Here is a 21,927-nt window from a genome sequence, read left to right as displayed (position 1 = left end):
AAAGGGGGGACATGATTGAAGCATTTAAATATGTTAAAGGGTTAAATAAAGTTCAGGGGGAAGTGATCACAAGAACAAGGGGGCACAATCTGAGGTTAGTTGGGGAAAAGAACAGAAGCAATGTGAGAAAATATTATTTTACTGAAAGAATAGTAGATGCTTGGAACAAACATCCAACAGACGTAGTTGGTCAATCCACAGTAACTGAATTTAAACATGCCTGGGATAAACATATATCCATCCTAAGATCAAATACAGGAAATAGTATAAGGGCAGACTGGATGGGCCATGAGGTCTTTTTCTGCCATCAATCTTCTATGTTTCTAGTCTTAGAAAAGAAGGGTAGTGCAGGAAAGATACTTAGGATTTAAACATTAGGAAGCTTACATACACATGTGCAAGCAATGCCAACTGAAGGATATATAGTGCCTCTGGACTACATTGACTGTTGACACCACCTGTTACTGAGATGAAAATAACATTCTTAATACAATCAACATCTGCTTTGTGTATTGTGACTTTGGCACAACACCTCATTATGCAAGAGCAGAGTTGCTGGTCATCATCAACTGAAAATTGGTGAGCCTCAGAATGAAAATACCAAACATCTGCATTAACATTGATTCTTGAAAGGTTGATAAAATATAAACAATTTAATTTAGAATCAAAGGCTAAGACATCTTAGAAATAATCTAGTCCAACTCTCCGTTCAAGGCAGGAGCCTTATATCATCCCAGTCAAATGGTTGTCCAATACAAGTCAAACAAGCAAGCAAGCAAACAAACAAACAAAACAAAACAAACAAACAAACAAACAAACAAACAAACAAACAAATACTTTTGAAAACCTCCTGTGAGGGAACTCAACAGCTTCCTGAGGCAAATTAATTGATTAATTGTTCTGACTATTAGAAAATTTCTCATTACTTCTAGGTTGGATCTCCCTTTAAAAAGTTTCCACTCATTACTTCTTGTCCTGCTCTCTTGTGTCACAGAGAATAAATCAATAATAAGTCAATAAATCGTATATATTTTCTTGTGGTTTTTGTTTTTTGTTTTGGACTTAATCTAAAAGTGTCCCTGTAAACATGTATGCATATGGATTTCTATCTTTGTTATAGTTGTATTTTCTGTGTAGACAATAGAATAGAGTTAATTTATTCTCTTCATTTTTAATGATAGTGACAATTTGTGTTGTCTACCTTACTTTTTAGGTGAATATAATAGATAAATAAACAGGGGTCATGGCTAATAATAATCTATGGCTATAAACATTTAGAAATCATGAGTTTAGAGGCCATTTTCACCATCCCTGAAGATGTTGATGTGTATGCCGCCCCGAGTCTATGGAGAGGGGCGGCATACAAATCTAATTAATAATAATAATAATAATAATAATAATAATAATAATAATAACAACAACAACAACAACAACAACAACAAAACAACAACAGTAACAGTAACAGTAACAGTAGCAATAACAATAACAATAACAATAACAATAATAATAATAATAACCACAAACTCAGGTGTGTGACATGTGTGATTTTACAATATTCCTAATTATTAGAGCATGTTTGGCCAATCTGCTGAAAACATCTATTTTCCAGAAAAAACTAGGGTCTCATGTGAAGGAATAGTTGAACTAATCATACTTAAATCAACCATGAGGTTATCGTGCAACATAAATATTTCTTTGATGATGAATAACAGTAAATCAAACCTGCTTTAAACAGGTCCTATTGTATTTTAACCTCTGTAATCCCTATAAATACCCAGCCAGTATGGATTCTGGAAGTGCACAGTTAACTGCAATCAACTCTACTATACATTAGTACGACGCCTTAAACATGATCTAAGTATTGCCCACAAGATCATATGTTGCAATGTCCTGCCTGTCAAAGACTACTTCAGCTTCAACCACAACAACACAAGAGCACACAACAGATTCAAGCTTAATATTAACCGCTCCAAACTTGACTGTAAAAAATATGACTTTAGTAATCTGGTTGTTGAAGCGTGAAACTCATTACCAGACTTCGTAGTATCATCCCCTAACCCCCAACATTTTACCCTTAGACTATCCACGGTTGACCTCTCCAGATTCCTAAGAGGTCAGTAAGGGGCATACATAAGCGCACTAGAGTGCCTTCCATCCCCTGTCCTATAGTCTCTCCTATATCTCGTATTTCTTCTCTACTATATCCTCAAAACTTTCATTGCGTATTATTGTGTATTGGACAAAATAAATAAAATAAATAAATAAATAAATAAAATTATAGAACTTAAAACACATCTGCTTGGCCTTTTCCTTTATGCAGTCTTCTTTGCTGCTGTTTGAAGAAACTTTCTCATTTCATGTGTATTTCAGGCAAAGGGTACCCATCTACCTGTATTCTTGTAGCTGTTTTTCTCTTCTGGCACTTCTGTTCATCAGTGGAGGAGAATATCATGCATATTCACCCTGGATATTCATCTTGCAGAGAAAGGATGCGGTATTGAAGCTATAAATTTTGTCAGTGTAGTTTTCAGCTGGTAAGACAGATTGATTTTCCATTTGCCTGAGTTGGAAAGCTTATTTCCTTGAAAAGAAACATGTTTGGAGTCAGCCCTGGAAAGTAACAAATAGAGAAAAATTCATTCTTGTTATAAAGGTGGATCATTTTCTTTGACAAGGCTTTCTCTGAGGGAAAGGGGTATGTGTGAGTGAGTTACACAAAGTACTTTACCGGGCCTAAATCTACTGAGCAATGGGAACACTGCCAGCAATGTTAAAATGATGCTTTGCTGTGTGTTGACTAAGATGAGGAACAGGGGATCTTGTTCACATAGAAAACTGGAGTGGCTTTGGAGGAACCAATCAAGAACTGCAGGTGAAAAATAGATGTGCTGGAACTCACGGGAAGCAAGAGTAGACTCTTTCTGCAAATCTTTGACAGACAACATCCGTACGTTCTGTTGTGGTTAGCTCTGGCCCAGCTCCTGCCCCAAGGTCTGTGGATGTGAGGGAGACATCCACATGCCGCAGGCCTGTTTTGCTCCCAATGGAATCTGATGATGAAGGCTCCTCTGACCAAGAAGACATGAGTGACAGGGAGGAGGAGAATGTGGCAGACAGCTCAGAAGGAGATCAATTATCTAGCTCCTCCTTGGATTCGGAACAAGAGTTAATGATACAGCCACGCATGCGGAGAGCGATGCATAGGCAGCAACAACTGAGAGATTATTATCAAAGAAAATAAGGCCACCTGTGGTTGGGTGGGGCTGTGGTAATTAGTGAGACTGCTATAAATAGCAGCCTGTGGGTTTGGCCATTGTGGAGGATTATCTGATCATTGTGTTTCGTGCCTGCCTTGCTGACTTCGACCTTTGTGTGCTGATTTTTCCCCACTTTGAAACTAAACCAGAGCAAAGTGTGTTTCACTTTGTGAAAGAAGAAGGACTGTGAATTACCTCACAGCTGCAATCTAAGTATCTCAGAACTGATAAGAGACTTGTACAAATTACCAGTTTGTTTGGAGACCAGTGCTTTTTGCTATACAAAAAGAGGGCTTAGTTTATTTGAATTTTCGGTATAAAGAACATTGTTTTGAATTTTCAAACATGTGTGTGTCTGAAATTTGTGAATTTTCAGGAGGATTCTACCAGTGATCTCGACAGAACACGTTCCTTCCTTGTTTTTCATGGACATGAGACTAAAATAATGGCTGAAGAATTGTGTTTCTTAGGACAATCAGAACAATCCTAGTTCTCCTAGTTCTCCACCCTCCTTGCCTTCCAAAAGGGTTTAAAAACTCATCTTTGCCGCCAGGCCTGGGATTCCTTAGATCTTCTCCCCTGACCAATGAATGCTTTAGTTTGAATGTTGAATGAATGATATTGATAGTTTTTTAATTAGAATTTTAAAGATTGTTTTTAATGTATTAATTGGATAGTTATTATTGTTCTTGTTTTTTCTGTACATGCTGTGAGCCGCCCCGAGTCCCCAGAGAGGGGCGACCTACAAATCCCATTAAATCTTAAATCTAAATCTCCTAAATATAAGAGGAGGGATAAGTGCATTCAGACATACAAGGTTCTGTTCCCATAGCTTTAAAATAGAAGCAGTACATGACATTATATGACATTGGGCTTCTAGTTTGATCTACCTGTCTGGGAAACATTCATTGGTTAAAATCATTCTTGACCTACGTTTTTATTCCAGAAAGTGTGCAAACACATTAGGAATTGTAATTTTACCATCCATATACAGTAATGATTATCATAGTGCACTTCCTAGAGTCACTTGCTTCTCAATTGAAGTATTTTTTCCTATGCCCCAGAGCCACTGTTCATATCATGGAAAGTTTTTCTCAACTTTGACAACTTTAGGACATGTGGACTTCGATTCCCAGAATTCCTCAGCCAGAAATACTGCTGAAGAGAACCATATAGAAACTAAAATGGATTCTGATTAAACAAACACCAATCTGGGCTAATTAGCCTCAGTCTCAGAAAAAGGAATAGTATATCTCCTCCCACAGCTATAGTACAAATTATTTCTATTGTTTTATTCTCTCTCTCTCCCCTACCCACCACTCCGTATGGCTGCCCATCTTATGAACCATAATTGAATGACTTACAGCAACAAAAATCAATCAATGAAAGAATAAATAAATATCAACAATTCCTAGCATGAAACTAACACTTCTCAATACAAACCACAAATATTGTTGTGGCCTTGCCCTACCCCAAACCCTGAGGAACATCAACTTTCACTATATTTCAGTCCTTAGGATATATGGAAAAATCATTCTAAAAAGATAATCAGCAATCTCTGACAATGAAAAAGGGAAAAAATATTTTCTTTGTGACTGGCATTTGCAGTTTATTTATACTTTAATTCATGACAGATTTCCATAATTCCATTCTGCAATTAAATCTTGCTGAAAAAGTAGAGATATGCAGGATTTTTTTTCTTCTGGCAGTTCACAAATACCTAATGTGTCAGTTATATGTGATATAATGCTACAATAATGCTAGACTTAAAGAATTCCTAGTTTTCCATCAGAAATAAATATTTATATTGTACACCATATTGACAGCACTGGTGTTAAATTTCTAGGCTATGCCTAGGGCAAAACATGGAGGTGCTTACATATAATATTCATCCTAGATTAATTAAGTGTGATATTTGCATATAGATTTGGCATTATTTAACAATAAGAAGGAATAGTACTTCATAGGACTATCTTTTCCACCTTCCAAATGTGAATTATTTTCAAAATGGCTCAGCACCAGACTTTTTATTTCTCTTCTAGAAAATACCAAGAATTCCCAGTGAACTGATCAGCTGATTAACAGAAGGGTGAAAATCTCCTACATCATAATTTTTAAGTCATGCTGCATTTGGGGGGATTAAAACAAACAAAAAAAGCAAAAACAACAATAACAACATCAAAAAAAACGCTGACCAATTGCTATGGGAGTATGCTACAAAATTCAAATTTTAACTTTTTCCCTTTGGTTTATTTCAGTTAAATATCATTTGCATGCAAGTGCACAAGAATGTGTGTAGTTGTAGATAAATTTTTGCTTGGAAGGAAATGTGCCCCCTGGATATTATTCCAGTTAAAAGCTTATGGACTGCTAATTACATACATGATGAAGTAATTGCACCTGAATTATAAAGGGAATATACTGAAAATACTTTCAAACTCAGAATGGCTTGGGACTTCCTACCTATGTTGATCAGTACTATTGCAGCAAAGATAAAGATGGATCTGCTTTTATCTGGTTCCAAAGTCCTTCTCCAAGAGATCACATCAGTGTTCTGAGAAGAACTGCCCAGTATCCAGGCTGTTCTTTTGGAGGAAGAATAGAACGCCATTTAAGTATTGCCCACAAGATCATATGCTGCAACGTCCTACCGGTCAACGACTACTTCAGCTTCAACCGCAACAACACAAGAGCACGCAACAGATTCAAACTTAATATTAACCGCTCCAAACTTGACAGTAAAAAATATGACTTTAACAATTGAGTTGTCGAAGCGTGGAACTCATTACCGGACTCAATAGTGTCAACCCCTAACCCCCAACATTTCTCCCTTAGACTCTCCACGATTGACCTCTCCAGATTCCTAAGAGGCCAGTAAGGGGCGTACATAAGTGCACTAGTGTGCCTTTCATCCCCTGTCCAATTGTCTTTCCTTTATCTCATATATCATATATATTTTCTTCCTTTCATATATCTTCTCCTCTATTTTTGCATATTATCTTTATATGTATTACTTCATGTCTATTCTCTTCCATATGTATTGTGTATTGGACAAATGAATAAATAAATCTACTTTTTGTTCCAGTACTACCAGATGTTCCTTCACCATATAGGGCCATTACATTATCAGTAATAAGAAAAAAAGATTTCCCTTCCTTGTTTCGGCTGAATCCTGGTTAAATACAGGCATGGCTGAATTATAAGGCTGAGGTAATTCACCAACTATTCACAGCAAAGCTGCTTTATCACTTCAGGACAGATTGGTATTCATAGAGCCATAGAATCTATGAATGTCAGTCTGTATATATTCACAAATATATATATGTTGGAAGAAGAAAGCTTCTGTGACATTTAATCCTGCTCATTATAGGAATTCATTAAACGATTCCCAATAAGAATGTGTGAGACCACATTTGGAATACTGTGTTCAGTTCTGGAGACCTCACCTACAAAAAGATATTGACAAAATTGAACGGGTCCAAAGACGGGCTACAAGAATGGTGGAAGGTCTTAAGCATAAAACGTATCAGGAAAGACTTAATGAACTCAATCTGTATAGTCTGGAGGACAGAAGGAAAAGGGGGGACATGATCGAAACATTTAAATATGTTAAAGGGTTAAATAAGGGTCAGGAGGGAAGTGTTTTTAATAGGAAAGTGAACACAAGAACAAGGGGACACAATCTGAAGTTAGTTGGGGAAAGATCAAAAGCAACATGAGAAAATATTATTTTACTGAAAGAGTAGTAGATCCTTGGAACAAACTTCCAGCAAACGTGGTCGGTAAATCCACAGTAACTTAATTTAAACATGTCTGGGATAAACATAGACCCATCCTAAGATAAAATACAAAAAACAATATAAGGGCAGACTAGATGGATCATTATTGGGTCAGATATAAAATATATAATATAAATAATGTATATAAATAACGAACATTAATTTTTGAGGTCTTACGGGGCCACATTCCTACCATTCAGTGATGGGCTCCTACAGGAATGGTCAGGAACGCAGTTCCAGTAGCAAAATTTGGAGTTCCACCCCAGAGCACCCTATTTGCACTGAAAGATGTTGAAACAAAATGCATAAGCCATGCCCACAGTGTGGTAGTAACAATTTTGGTAGCCCATCACTGCTACCATCGTTGTCCAGGGTCTCAGGCAGCCTGTGGTTAATGGGTTGAAGATGCCTAGTGTAGAAGATAATTTTTCATGCATTAGTAACTTCCTGAGTTACAATGAGATGTACCAGTCTAGACATCTACCTCTTAAAAGTGAGCAAGAAACCACTGTTCATTTAGTGGTTGCTAGTCTATCAGCTCGAGATATCATCAGATTTTAGAAGTCTTTACTGGAAATGGCTCACTGCCAAGCACAATTTGAAAAAATAAAAAACCTTAATGCATCTCTTTAATATGTTGTATGGCTTGGGGCATGGAGGAATTCAGTATTCTAGGATTGGGAGGCTTTTTGACGAAGAAATTAGATGGTGATGAAGCTAGACAACTTCTAACTTTAGTGCAATTTTATTTAATTTAATTTAAAAGCCTACATGACTTAAGGCTGTTAAGGGGCTGTGTTATGAAACTGGTTGGGGAATTAAAATCCGCAGAATAAGCCTTTTTAATGATTTTGCTGCAGTCAAGGTCCGTTCCTCTGGAACATGAAGGAAGGCCTAATCCTGCATTGCTCCTAGGCTTACAAAGCATTCCCTTGGAAGTTGGGTTTGACCTCTCCTTAAATTGGATGCATCTTTTTTGCTTTTAATCATTAAATTATTTTATGCCTAGCGTTAATTAAGTGCTATAAACTTAACATTAAATCCTTTGGGTTTTTTTTAAAAAAAGGTTTGTTACTACTTGCAGCTAGAAAGTAGAGAGGCTATAAAACCAACAAAATGTAACTTCAGTTAAATTAATTAAATACAGTATTGTTTCATATATAGACTGGTTTCATTCAGACCTACTAAAATTAAAGTTTGGTGGCGACTTTTGGAAAACCTCTGAAGTCACACATAAAGCCTTGAAGGAGAGATTGTAGCTCTGGAAGATTGTAAAATATTAATATGTGAGGAGTTCTGTCTAGTTTCTACAAAATACCTTAGACTATAGGACAATAAATGAGTCACAGTTGCTCTTAGCAGTATTTTTATTGCTTTAGCAGTATTGTATTTTATGATAATATTTCTCCGGAGGAATTTTCATAGTACAACTTTATAAGATTTTTAAAAATGCTCCTCAAGAGTGACATTTCATATATTTGATTTTGCTTCCACATCTGACTTAGTCCAAACTGATATTCTCAGAACCATTTCATATTCTATCATTACCAAATGAAAAGACAAAACAAAAGCTAGGGTATATATATAGTTTCCCAAATGTACTTCTATACACTGTTTTTCCTGTGTATTTTTGTTGATTTCTTAAATCCGTACTGAGATTTCTATTACTTGGCATACTGCTCTAATTTTTTTACTAAAAGGTGATTAAGAAAGCTGACTTTGTCAGAAATGAATTAGGTCTCCTGTGATTCCTAATTATTGATCATACTAGCTGTTATGGATGAGATTCTGGATTCACCAAAATTTGGACAGCTGTAGGTTTTTTAGTTCTAAACCATGCCTTACAGCTTTTATGGATTACTTGAATATATTATAATTAGAAATTATGCAGAAATTTGTAACTCAAATCTCCACTTCCCTTAGAAACAGTTTTTTCCGAAGATGGTCAGAATAAAATGTTAACTTTTAACCAGATAAAAAGACTCCTTCATTTATGTAGAATCTTTTATTGAAAGTCACATTTGTTTATGGTGAATGCATGCTTTGCAAATAAACACATAATAAATATTTGTTAGGAAAGATCTATTAGTTTATAGAATAGTAAACCAGATTGAGTGCAATGAAATGGAATTACTTGTATGAGCTGTTTACAACTCTTGCCCCTAACTTTATCTTCTATATGCAGATAGGACAAGAACATAAAGTGAAAACCTCATAAAAACCCAAGTAAATTACTAATCCACAGAAGTATTTGTGCTGTAAACATGTCTGGAGTTGTAAGAGCCCTATAAAATAAGACGAACATCTGAAGAACTTAATTATATGTGCAAAAGGGAGGAAAGGGTTCATTCCAAGACACTGTGTTGGATGTAAATTAATGTGAAACAATAATTAGCTTTGCAGTAAAGCCTGCACCCAATCTACAATATGTGCACATTTTAAAAATGGATTTATGGTTGCAGCTTCTTCACTCTCATTTGTGTAACTTGGTTAAAATGTAGTAGTAATCTACTAAACATTTTTGAAGCACAGTCTCTGTAACAGGCCATGACACTCTGGTCCAGGGGTGTCAGACTTGATTTCATTGAGGGCTCCATCAGGATTGCGTTTGACCTTGGAGGACGGGTGGACGTGGGGTGGACGTGGCCAGCTTGACACCTCTCATGTTGGGAGCGCCTATGGTGGCCCAAGCACTCTGCCAGCAAAAACGGACTCTCGGGCTGCATTTTTGACTGCAACTTCCTCCTGCAACCCTCTGCCAGTGAAAATGGAGCTTGGAAGGATTGCACGCTCCATTTTCATTGGCAGAAGCACCACAGACCATAACTTTGCTGTTTCTGGGGCAACCTGTGGGCCAGATCTAAGCACCCTGTAGGCTAGATCTGCCCCCTGGGCCTTGAGTTTTACATCCCTGCTCTGGTCCTTTAGACAAGGCAACAATCTTTCTCCAGTAGTTATAATAAAGACCACATAAGACTAGGGAAGCCACCTTCTCTGGCGACATATATAAAACTGAAGGGAAAATAATGTAAGACTTTCCGTATTTCTATGGCATCCCCAAATCCAGTCTCCGTCCAATATCGGGGTGATCTACATGATCACTACTTATTTTGACCTTGGCAAAGTCATTTTGGTCTAAGGAAGAACTACAATGAAGTTTCAAAGTGTTTAAAAATATTTATTCATACTGAATCTTTTTCTGAAGATACTTTTGGTTTGAAGGCTTTTTTACATAGCACATGAGTTCAGAAACATGCGTTCTGAAATGAAATACTTTAAGGATGAAAAGAAACAGGAAAGTTAAGAGCATATTGTGAAAAGAGTCATTATCATCCTGTTACAGACACAACCACAAATATCTTCCAAATTACAGCAGAATAATTAGTATCTCCATGTAAATTTCCCCTAAATTAAGTGGAAACCCTGTACAAACATAAGGTTATATACCATGGTCCTCAGTGAATGAATTCTAGTATAGAGTGCAGCTGGTCCCAATATTATATACTCCAGATGTGTTTCAATGCAACTCCCATTATTGCAGTCAGGCATGTCTTGGGAGAAATGATTTACTGCCACCTCTATGTTATAATCTACAGATTTATTTATTATTTTATTTATTAATTAGACTTTTATGCCGCCCTTCTTGAAGCGACTCAGGGCAGATATAATAAAGGGCAGAAATGGATTGGCCTATTGCATCTTTCTTAATCCAGATGCTGGATTTGTTTGTAGCCACAATTTTGACCTGATGTTCATGTGAAAAAGGTGACAGCTGGTGGAAATGGTGCAGATAAAAAACATATTATTATGGGGGATGGGTTTGAGACATTCCTTGTCTCTAGGATCAAATTCTCCCTACAATTCTTTCAGTGTAGAAGACAGAATTAAGCCTCCTTTTATCCTCCAGATCCAATTGTATTGACAAGACTACACTGAAGGGGTGTCCAATTTTGGCAAAATTAAGACCTGTAGACTTAATGGCTAGCTGAGGAATCCTGGAAGTTGAGGTCCAACAGCTCTTAAAGTTGCCAAGGTTGGACCTGACCTAGAGAGTATTAGATTGCAAGAGATTGCGGTAAGCCTTGGTGGTGCAGTACTGCAAGATGCTTTGCTGGCTGCTGGTAGTAGTTCACCAGTTCAAATCTCACCAGGCTCAAGGTTGTAGTCAGCCTTCCATCCAGATTTCTGGGGACGATATCTTGACTCTGTAAACTGCTTAGAGAGGACTGTAAAGCACTATAAAGTGGTATATAAGTCTAAGTGCTAATCACTATCAAGGCAAAATGGCTGCATTTTAGCTGACCAAACAATCTTTCTTTACCTTTCTGCCCCTTCCCTCAAGATTATCCCCTCCCTGTCTCATCTGGTGCTAAACTTTTTGTGTGTGCCATACGAATGAACTTACAGTAATTGCAATCACAGCCAGTTCTCAAGGGAGACATTAGAGGAGGCATTTAATTTTAGCTCCCTGGCCTGAGTTTTCTTTACATAACCTGCCATTAGGAGTTCTAGCACAAAGTAGATCAACTTAATGAGAGACAACCTATAAATATACGTGGAGGGGGAAGACAGAGGATAAAGGAATGATGGTGAAAATGTTTTATGGAGAATCCAGGTTCCTGAGATATTTTTCTCTATAAAATAGTTCCAAATATGTCATTTTAAAGAGGAATATAGATTTTCCATCCACCCTAAATGGCTGACATCTCCAAATTCTATATCTGTTACTTAAAGGGTGAAGCCTATTTCAACATAGCCCTCTTCTAGACAAATAATTTAAAAAGCAATTAGGGAATTTATAGCCTTAATGGGGGAGAACTTTTTTTATATATATATAAGGAAGGAATGTCTCCCCACACTTAAATTATAGTCGCACACATTGTAATAAAAAATATTTTGTCACAGCAGAGAAAAAGAATCTGAGAGAGGTGAAAAGAAGAAGCTATTGATTTTCAAGGCAAAATTCCATCAATTCAATCAGAGTCTTCATCATCAAGATAGTCTTCTGCATTGCTTAATGTTCGCATTATGTCTATAAAAAGAACAAAAAACAAATATAAAATGATCGGTTTTGAACTAGGTTGATGTATCTCCCTTTATTCCAACTTCTGGTTAAGCTATGTTTCTCACATTTCAAATCTCTTTCTATATTCTTAGAATAATTACGGTATATTTCAAGCATTCTCCCTCATCAATGCTTGCTTTTAATTGCAAACCATTCAGAATTAACGTATTTTCGGAGTATAAGACACACCAGAGTATAAGATGCACCTTAGTTTTGGGGGAAGAAAATAGGGAAAAGAATCTGCTTATCAGATATTCATCTGGCTAGCTTCCTTAGCCAGCACATTATTTTACCTCCTGATTAGGGCTTTTAAAAAAACTTTATTCAGAGAGAGTAACAATGAAAGAGCTTGCAAGCCAGTAAGAGCTGGGAACATCATTAGCACCTGGAAAGAAACATTCGGAGCAAGTAGAGCAATGGAAAAAGAACCCTGCAAAGACTTAGGGCTTGGAAAACATTCTTCACAGAGAGTAACAATGAAAGAGCTTGCAAGCCGGTTAAGCTGGGAACATTGTTAGCATTTGGTTAGGCTGGAAAGAAACATTTGGAGCAAGTAAAGCAATGGAAACCCCACCCCTACAAAGACAGTGTTTGGAAAACATTCTTTGCAGAGAGTAACAATGAAAGAGCTTGCAACCTGGTAAGAGCTGGGAAGATCGTTAGCAGCAAGTTAGAGCTGGAGGGGAAAAAACCTACATTCAGAGTATAAGATGCATCCAAATTATCAGCCTCTTTTAAGGAGGAAAAAGATCCGTCTTATACTCCAAAAAATACAGTATGTACTTGAGATGAGCATGTGTAAATGCCCATCTATATATGGGCATATAAAATGCCCAGCTATATAAAACGAATGAATGAATGAATGAATGAATGAATGAATGAACGAAGTCGATCAAAGCTTGTACATTCTTTTGTACCTGTACAGGTTGTACATTCTTTCCTCCCCAGAGCCTTGTATTTTTGTGGGGTAGGGGGAGAAAGATGAACTACTATTGTATTGAAGGACAGCCACTAACCAATCATATCCCCTTGGCAGTAGTTGTAGCATACAATCACCCACCCCAGTCAAAAGTCTACATTTTGGGCAATGGAGTATTATCACTTGCTTTCTCCAATCCTGCTTGGTGTCCTATGAACCTGTGTGCCGTGATATTATTAACACTCTGTTATGTTGTTGGCCTTTTCCCCACTGTCCAGGAAAATGGGGTTTACATAGCCATCTGTGTTTGGAAATTGGACTCTGGGCTGCAGACTAGAATAGTGAGCGATTTAATGAAGAGGCTTCTCATTGTCTTCAGGTCTTCTTGGGTAGACAATGGATTGGACAAAATTTGGAAATTACCTAACAGTTCACTGGTTTGGAAGTTCACACAATGAGTTTGACTGAGAGAAAGTAATTTAACTCCCACTTCAAATCTCAGTGTCTTTTGGGATTAGTCATTCCTACATTACTGACTGGAATTGGGTATTGCCAAGACATGCTAACTCTAGTTAAGAATAGAACTTGTTTAGCTTCTCTTGAGCTGTCTACTGAAGCCTTCAGTTGCTTGGAGCAGTCCAATTGTCCCTGGAGAATAAATGTAAAAAAAGTTAAGTCTTACCTGGCCCTTGTTTCTTTTTAAGCAGGGAAGCACAGGCAGCGTTGGTAGCCATGTCCAAAGCCAGTTTTTTCTCATTGTTTCTTAAGTCTGTTCTGGCACCTTGATGAAAACAGAATATAGGACAACACTGTCTTAAGTTTGGACAGAGAAACAAAATTCCTCTCATCTTACATCTTACCTAAAAACTGAACTTGCTTTCCATCAAATCTGAGGTCAGTAAGGCTTTCATCGTAGAAATGAAAACGTATATATAGACCGAGGTCAATAAGGAAACTAGACTGATAATATTTGTGCTGTTTAACTTAAATTCAGACTTGGGCTGGTGTTATTATGAGGACAGAGTTGTATTTTATTTTATTTTATTTTAGAAATAAAGTTTATTAAATAACAAGGGGTAAATTGGGGGGGGGGAGGAAGGGGGTATATAAAATCAAAAGGGTAGGGGTATTTGTTACATGGTATTACATTTCAAAGTGTATATCTTACATTGTGACAAAAATTCACTGTTTTGATTGTTCGTATTTGTATCTTGTTACTATCAATAATCCATTTATCTATCTTATCATGTTAATTAGAATCTATAAGAATAATAAATGATAGTAAGGATAGTAAAAGGAGTATTTTGTAGAAAAGTAAATAGAAAAGTAAGATTAAGGTTGTATAAAATATTTAGGAAAAGAGAAGTATAAGTAGTAGAGAGGTTGAATAAATAAGGGAGGGTAGAGGGGGAAACCTGCCTGGGTAGCAGAAGTTATCAGGAGATACGACAAGGTATATTGATATATTATTGGGTGTATAAGTAATATATCAATAATGAAAAAAAAAGGAAAAAGAAAAAGGAAATATATTTATATCTAGGTAGTAAATATTGAAAAGGAAAAAGGTATAGCTTAATTAATATAAAGTAAGATGAATAATTAGATTGTGAAATTATAGTGGAAATCATTGTTTAATTAATGTTGTCGGAATCAGTTTCTGGTCAGATTTTTATTTTTTTTAACTATTGGTATTGGAATTGTTTTATTAATCAATGATATTTTGAATTCAAAATGTTGAAAGGTGAGATAAATTTATTAGTTTATAAAATAGAAACATAGAAGTCTGACGGCAGAAAAAGACCTCATGGTCCATCTAATCTGCCCTTATACTGTTTTCTGTATTTTATCTTAGGATGGATATATGTTTATCCCAGGCATGTTTAAATTCAGTTACTGTGGATTTATCTACCATGTCTGCTGGAAGTTTGTTCCAAGGATCGACTACTCTTTCAGTAAAATAATATTTTCTCATGTTGCTTTTGATCTTTCCCCCAACTAACTTCAGATTGTGTCCCCTTGTTCTTGTGTTCACTTTTCCTATTAAAAACACTTCCCTACAGAACCTTATTTAGCCCTTTAACATATTTAAATGTTTCGATCATGTTCCCCCTTTTCCTTCTGTCCTCCAGACTATACAGATTGAGTTCATTAAGTCTTTCCTGATAAGTTTTATGCTTAAGACCTTCCACCATTCTTGTAGCCCATCTTTGGACCCGTTCAAAAGTTAGATATTTTAAAACACAAATTTCTTGGTAAACAGAGACACTTATCCCAAAAATGAGAGTATGTTGAAAAACACAGTACCTTTTCCTAGCAAAATTTCTACGATATCTTCATAACCTTTCCATGCAGCAGCATGCAGGGCTGTGTCTCCCAGTTTATTCTGTGAAAGGAGAACAAAAGTAACCTTAAAGGTGGGAATGGAACAGTTCCGATCATTTCCATTGCAACCTGCTACATTACTGCAAAACAAGTCTTGAAAACCACTCCGTGTATCATTCCCTACCTGTTGGTTTAGTTCTACTTTTGGCTGTGTCAATAACACTTCCACGATGTCTACACCAAATGAAGAAGAAAAAAATGGAAAACTTCATGAGAAATTAGGAAAGCCAAGACTTTGAATTAATCAGCAAAAAGACCCACTTTTTAATTTTTTAGATTTTGGGAAAATTAACGGGAAAAGATTCCAATAATAACTGGACTCACTAACTCAATAAATGAAACATCTAGGAAAAGTAACCTTTGATTTAATTAAAGTATAATATATGTTTTAAAAGAAAAAGGCAAGAAATTCACATTGTGCTTCCCAATCCAATATGTGAACATTTTTCATTTTTCTAAATTTTGCAATCCAGTCAAAAGACACCCAAAATGTCTGCATGTATTTCACATTAAATCTCTCTCTCTCTCTTTCCCTCCTCCCCTCTCCCTCCCCTCTCTCATTCTCTCCCACCTATGACAAACATTTTCATCTTTGAATGATTTCTGATCAGTTCCTCCTTTGTTAGCAAGCTCACTCTGTTCTGAAACATCTTGTCTCTGATAAAAGATGTACATGTCCTCTTTTTCTATTTAAGGTCAGTTCTCTTTCCACCCTCCCGAATTAAATCTACCCTAGTTTTAGGCATATCTCAGGCACAAAACCACCTGGGTGACCTTGGGCCTATCCCCCCTCCTCTCTCTCTCTCTCTCTCACACACTTTTCTCTCAATCATTTTCTCTCTACATTCCTCCTCCTTTTCTCTCTATGGTATTTAGTAAGGAAAATTCTAAGCATAAAAATGAAAATGGCATGTTATAGTGAATAGAGTAATAAATTTGAAAAACCGTGTAAGAGATAAGGAAATACATATGCAAGTAGAATATGGATGCAAACTGGTTTTGCCAAGTGAAGGATAAGATTGGCTTTAATGTTGCAAATAATTGGGCTCAGAAATTGAAAACAATTTCTCTACCTTTGTGTCCACCATGAGATGCCCAATACAAGGCTGTGCTTCCAGCTTTATCTAAGCCATTGACACCAACTTTGTTATCCAAACATTCTCTCAACCAGCTCAAGTTTCCTGAAAAAGAAGAAAATACATATTAAATATTAAATATAACTTATCCAGAAACTTGCAAAAAACCAGTTGGAGACCGCATCTTTACATACATACACACATACATACATACATACATACATACATACATACATACATACATACATACATAGCAATCTAATTTCTCCCCTCCCTCATAAAAGGAGACCATGCTGTATATCACATAAATAAAATATTATGTGTTTTATGCTAGAAAACAAAAGGATTTATCTAACGTAATTATATGAATTGTTCATATAATCATAGAAACATAGAAGACTGACGGCAGAAAAAGACCTCATGGTCCATTTAGTCTGCCCTTATACTATTTCCTGTATTTTATCTTACAATAGATATATGTTTATCCCAGGCATGTTTAAATTCAGCTACTGTGGATTTACCAACCATGTCTGCTGGAAGTTTGTTCCAAGGATCTACTACTCTTTCAGTGAAATAATATTTTCTCACGTTGCTTTTGATCTTTCCCCCAACTAACTTCAGATTGTGTCCCCTTGTTCTTGTGTTCACATTCCTATTAAAAACACTTCCCTCCTGAACCTTATTTAACCCTTTAATATATTTAAATGTTTCGATCATGTCCCCCCATTTCCTTCTGTCCTCCAGACTATACAGACTGAGTTCATTAAGTCTTTCCTGATACGTTTTATGCTTAAGACCTTCCACCATTCTTGTAGCCCGTCTTTGGACCCATTCAATTTTGTCAATATCTTTTTGTAGGTGAGGTCTCCAGAACTGAACACAGTATTGCAAATGTGGTCTCACCAGCGCTCTATATAAGGGGATCACAATCTCCCTCCTCCTGCTTGTTATACCTCTAGCTATGCAGCCAAGCATCCTACTTGCTTTTCCTACCGCCCAACCACACTGCTCACCCATTTTGAGACTGTCAGAAATCACTACCCCTAAATCCTTCTCTTCTCAAGTTTTTGCTAATACAGAACTGCCAATGCAATACTCAGATTGAGGATTCCTTTTCCCCAATCAAGAGTACAGTGATCCCTCGAGTTTCGCGATCTCGATCTTCGCGAAACGCTATATCGCGATTTTTAAAAATATATTAATTTTTTAAAAAACCACTTCTGGGTTTGGCTTCGGGAGTCAGCTGGGAAGCGGCACGGCTGTTTTAAAAGGTCGCAGCCGGCCTGGGGGGCTTCACAGCACCCCCCAAACCCCCAACCTGGGTCTTCCTGGCCGCCCACGCAAAGGGGAAACCCCGGCTCCTCGCTGATGCCCGCCGCTCGCCCGCCCGCCAGCAAGAGGGGGAAGACCCAGGGAAGGTTCCTTCGGCCGCCCAGCAGCTGATCTGCTCGGTAGCGCAGCAGCAACGAGGAGCCGAATCGGGGTTTCCCCTTTGCGTGGGCGGCGGGGAACGCAAACTCCACCATCTACGCATGTGCGGCCATAGAAAAAAGGGCGCGCATGCGCAGATGGTGTTTTTACTTCCGCAACCCTACATCGCGAAAAATCGATTATCGCAAGGGGTCTTGGAACGGAACCCTCGCGATAATAGAGGGATCACTGTATATGCTTGAAATAATGGTAATAGAAAAGTCCAAAGGAGAGATAATAACCTTCTACAACATTTCAGCAGGGCAAAAAACGAGGGTAGCTGTTTTTCTCCCTCATTGATGCCAGTGACTAAAACATACATGGTTAGATACATCACAGTGTACGTCAGGGAAAAATGTAGCATTTCTGATATGTCTTCCATTTCAGATTCCTCTCAATATGGAATCACTTGGCAAAATAAAGTTGCCATTGAGGGCAAGAGAACTTCTGTATCTTTCAACAGATGAAATTGACTGAGGCAAGAAACTAATATATTCCAAAGCATTACATTATTAATCAACCTCTCTACAAATATATCTGTAAATTAGTGTCTTAGAGTTTGTTCTAAATAAAACTGATGCATTGGCACTTTCAAATTAATTCAATTCATAAGACTTTAATTGCATCTTAAATGCAATACCTAATATAGCCCTTGTTATCTTTCAGTAGTTTATTTTTATTAGATATGTGTGTGCTCGTGCTAAAAAAAAACCCTATTAAGGCAAATTTGATTATATCATATCAGCTACCGCATCAATTTGTTAAAATAATGAATTATTCAATACTATACAGTGGAGAGTTACCATCAGTGCGGTCCGGTGCGCTGCTGCAAAATTCTGGCACGACAGCTCCAGTCTGTCTATGCCGGTCCATGCATGCCTCCATCTTTTAAAAATAAATTTCCATGATTTTCAGCGCTCTGAGCATGTGCAGAAGGAAAATCATCCTTCTGCGCATGCGCAGAAGCAAAATTGCACTGGGATGCTCATGCGTGAGTGTAGCAAGATCGCATGCCCGCAAAATGTTGCAATGCACATGCAGCACACCGGTAGGAAAAAGTAAGCAACACACCCCTAATACTATACAGTGGCAACTCTACTTACAAACTTAATTCGTTCCATGATCAGGTTCTTAAGTAGTAAAGTTTGTAAGAAGAAGCAATTTTTTCCATAGGAATCAATGTAAAAGCAAATAATGTGTGTGACAGGGGAAACCACAGGGAGGGTGGAGGCCGTTTCCTCCCAGGAGATTCCTAGAGAGGCCCCAAGGAGGCTTCTCCCCGCCTTTTCTGGCCTTGTTTCCTCCCAGGAGATTCCTAGAGATTCCCCACAGAGGCTTCTCCCTGCCTTTTCCAGTTACAGTTTCGGAGGCTTGGGTTTGTAAGTAGAAAATGGTTCTTGAGAAGAGGCAAAAAAATCTTGAACACCCGGTTCTTATGTTGAAAAGTTTGTAAGCAGAGGCGTTCTTAGGTAGAGGTATCGCTGTACATTAATATCAAAATAGTACTTGTTTCAATCAGTATGTTTATAAAAACAGAAAAATAAAATTAATTGGGTAAAATAAAGCTACAGAATATATTCCCCTAACTTTTGACTATAGTAGGCCAAAGACATCCCTGGCATGGATACATACACCCCGTTTTCCCCAAAACAAGACATCCTATGATAATAAGCCATCGGGCTTTTGGATGCATGGCAAGAAAGCTAAGCACTTATTTCAGGATTTAAAAAATATAAGACAGGGTCTTATTTGGGGGGAAACACAGTACCAACCAACACAAAGCTCAATTGTGCTACTGCAACACAAGTACCACCTCTTTTGTAAGTACATCATGATGTCATGCGTATGTAAAAGAGGGGTGGAATATGAATTGTGATCCATGACACTGCTTTTTTGATCATTTAGACACATGTCTCCAATCCTGGACACATTTCCAGATGCTGATGAAAGAAGTTATAGTCCCACACAGCTGCACAGCATCAGATTGTACAAAGGTGCATCATAAGCAGTGGGGCCAAATTATCTGCCCCCAAATACAGAAATAAGTAAAGGGGTGAGAAAAAAGATTGCACATTTTTCTTTTGAACACAGAAAAGGATTAAAGTAGGCCAGCTAATCCAATCTCCCTCCCACTTCCCACATCAAACACTTCTTTTTCTCATACTATCCACTATTGCTTATCTGCCATAAAGGCAAAGGTTTCTCCTGCCCAGTTGTGTCCAACTCTAGGGGTGTCGCTCATCTCTATTTCCTAGTTGAGGGAGCTAGAGTTGTCTGAAGATGCTTCCATGGTCATGTGGCTGGCACAGACGCCGTTACCTTCTCGCTAGAGTGCTACCTATTTAATCTACTTGCATTTGAATGCTTTTGAACTGATAGGCTTTGCAGTTCCTGGGGCAGGAATGAGAGCTCACCCCATCAAGTAGTACTTGGGTCTTGAGCTGCCAATCTTCTGGTTGACAAGCCCACCATCATTACAGCTTAAATCAGTGATGGCAAACCTATGGCATGGATGCCATAGATGGCACACAGAGCCATATCTGCTGACATGCGAGCTATTGCCATAGCTTAGCTACAAGGTGCATGTGTGTGCCGGCCAGCTGATTTTTGGCTCCCACAGAGGCTCTGGGAGGGCGTTTTTGGCTTCCAAAAAGCCTCTGGGGGAATGGGGGAGTGTTTTTACCCTCACTTGGCTCTAGGAAAGAATTTGGAGCCTGGGGAGGGTGAAACACAAGCCTACTGGGCCCACCAGAAGTTGGGAAACAGGCCATTTGTGGCCTTCAGAGGGGTCGAGGAAGCTGTTTTCACCCTCCACAGGAATTGAATTATGGTTGTGGGCATACACAATAGCACGCATTCACGCTCTTTCAGCACCTGAGGAAAAAAATGTTCGCCCTCACTGGCTTAAGTTGTTATAGGGGAAATAATGCACACATTTGTTTCATCTCATTCGCCCTCTAAAGCAGATAGAGAGGAAAGAAACAAAAACTGATGTTGTTGAAAGGAAGCTCATCAGCAGAATTTAACAAACCCCAACAAATTGATCTGTTTCGGCCCAGAAATCAGGTGGAGTCCTTCATCAATATTGACCCTACACTTACCTCTCTTGGCAGCTTCGTGTAATGGATTGTCAATGGATTCTGCTTGTTCAGCCACTAAAACAAAAGGGAAAAAAAATTATGCCAATGTAGCCAGTTGTATTAATTTGTCTCTTAATGGGCTGAAGACAATAGCACTAATATATTAAAAGTCCATCAATAAACTTGAAACTTCTAAAATTATGCCCCAAAGCTCCACTGACTTTGTATATCTTTAATGGAGTTTCTTGTAAGCAAAAAACTATTCATTTCAAGGAGAGGAAAAATGAACTATACCAGCAGTGGAGCTGCACATCCAAAGCTTCTCTAATATTGAAAAACCTGGGAAGGTGCAACCCAGAACCTTGGGTACATAGTAACATGTTTAGAGCATTCAGAAAATGCTGGTCTGTAGTTTACAGATTTATCTAAGAACGCACAATTTACTATGAAAAATTAAAAAGGTGAACCCACATACATACACATGTCCTCTCTAAATATTTAGGGATATAGTTCAAATTGTTAGCCAGCCTTACAGTTTTTGGGTGTTGTGCCAGGAATGGCATTCCCTCATTCTAAAAAAAGAAAATGAATAAAGCTGGGGCAAATATTAAATTTGATTTGATTTAATTCACATTTAGTTTAAATTCACGGTATAATATAAACTCTTTATCTTTTATCATTTGAGAATTTTCCCTTTTTGTCACCTTCACACTGCATCTGGGAAACAATATAGGGAATTTGTGGAGCCTCATTTAGGGCTTATCTTATTTTTATTTTTATTTATTTATTAGATTTGTATGATCTCACCCAGCGGTTTCATGTAGATATTGAATAGCAGGGGGGAGAGGACCAAACCCTGAGGCACCCCACAAGGGAGTCACCTTGAGGTCGACCTCTGA

General features: G+C 37.7%; 1 protein-coding gene across 1 annotated transcript in view; it reads right to left on the bottom strand.

Moving 5' to 3' along the window:
- Positions 1–10,193: 10,193 nt before the first annotated feature.
- The window catches only part of OSTF1 (osteoclast stimulating factor 1), a 38,227-nt gene continuing 26,493 nt past the window's right edge, over positions 10,194–21,927 (bottom strand). The window contains exons 5-10 of the mRNA XM_070742691.1: positions 21,050–21,103; positions 16,476–16,583; positions 15,527–15,576; positions 15,325–15,403; positions 13,703–13,801; positions 10,194–12,068 (exon numbers count right to left, since the gene is read on the bottom strand). Of these exons, the coding sequence (XP_070598792.1) occupies positions 12,010–12,068; positions 13,703–13,801; positions 15,325–15,403; positions 15,527–15,576; positions 16,476–16,583; positions 21,050–21,103 (449 nt within the window). The 3' untranslated portion in view covers positions 10,194–12,009. The remainder of the gene's footprint in view (positions 12,069–13,702; positions 13,802–15,324; positions 15,404–15,526; positions 15,577–16,475; positions 16,584–21,049; positions 21,104–21,927) is intronic.

This window comes from Erythrolamprus reginae, chromosome 2 (genome assembly GCF_031021105.1).
Source record: "Erythrolamprus reginae isolate rEryReg1 chromosome 2, rEryReg1.hap1, whole genome shotgun sequence".
NCBI lineage: Eukaryota > Metazoa > Chordata > Lepidosauria > Squamata > Dipsadidae > Erythrolamprus > Erythrolamprus reginae.
The sequence above is the reverse complement of the archived record's forward strand: the minus strand, read 5'-3'. Positions and strand labels throughout refer to the sequence as shown.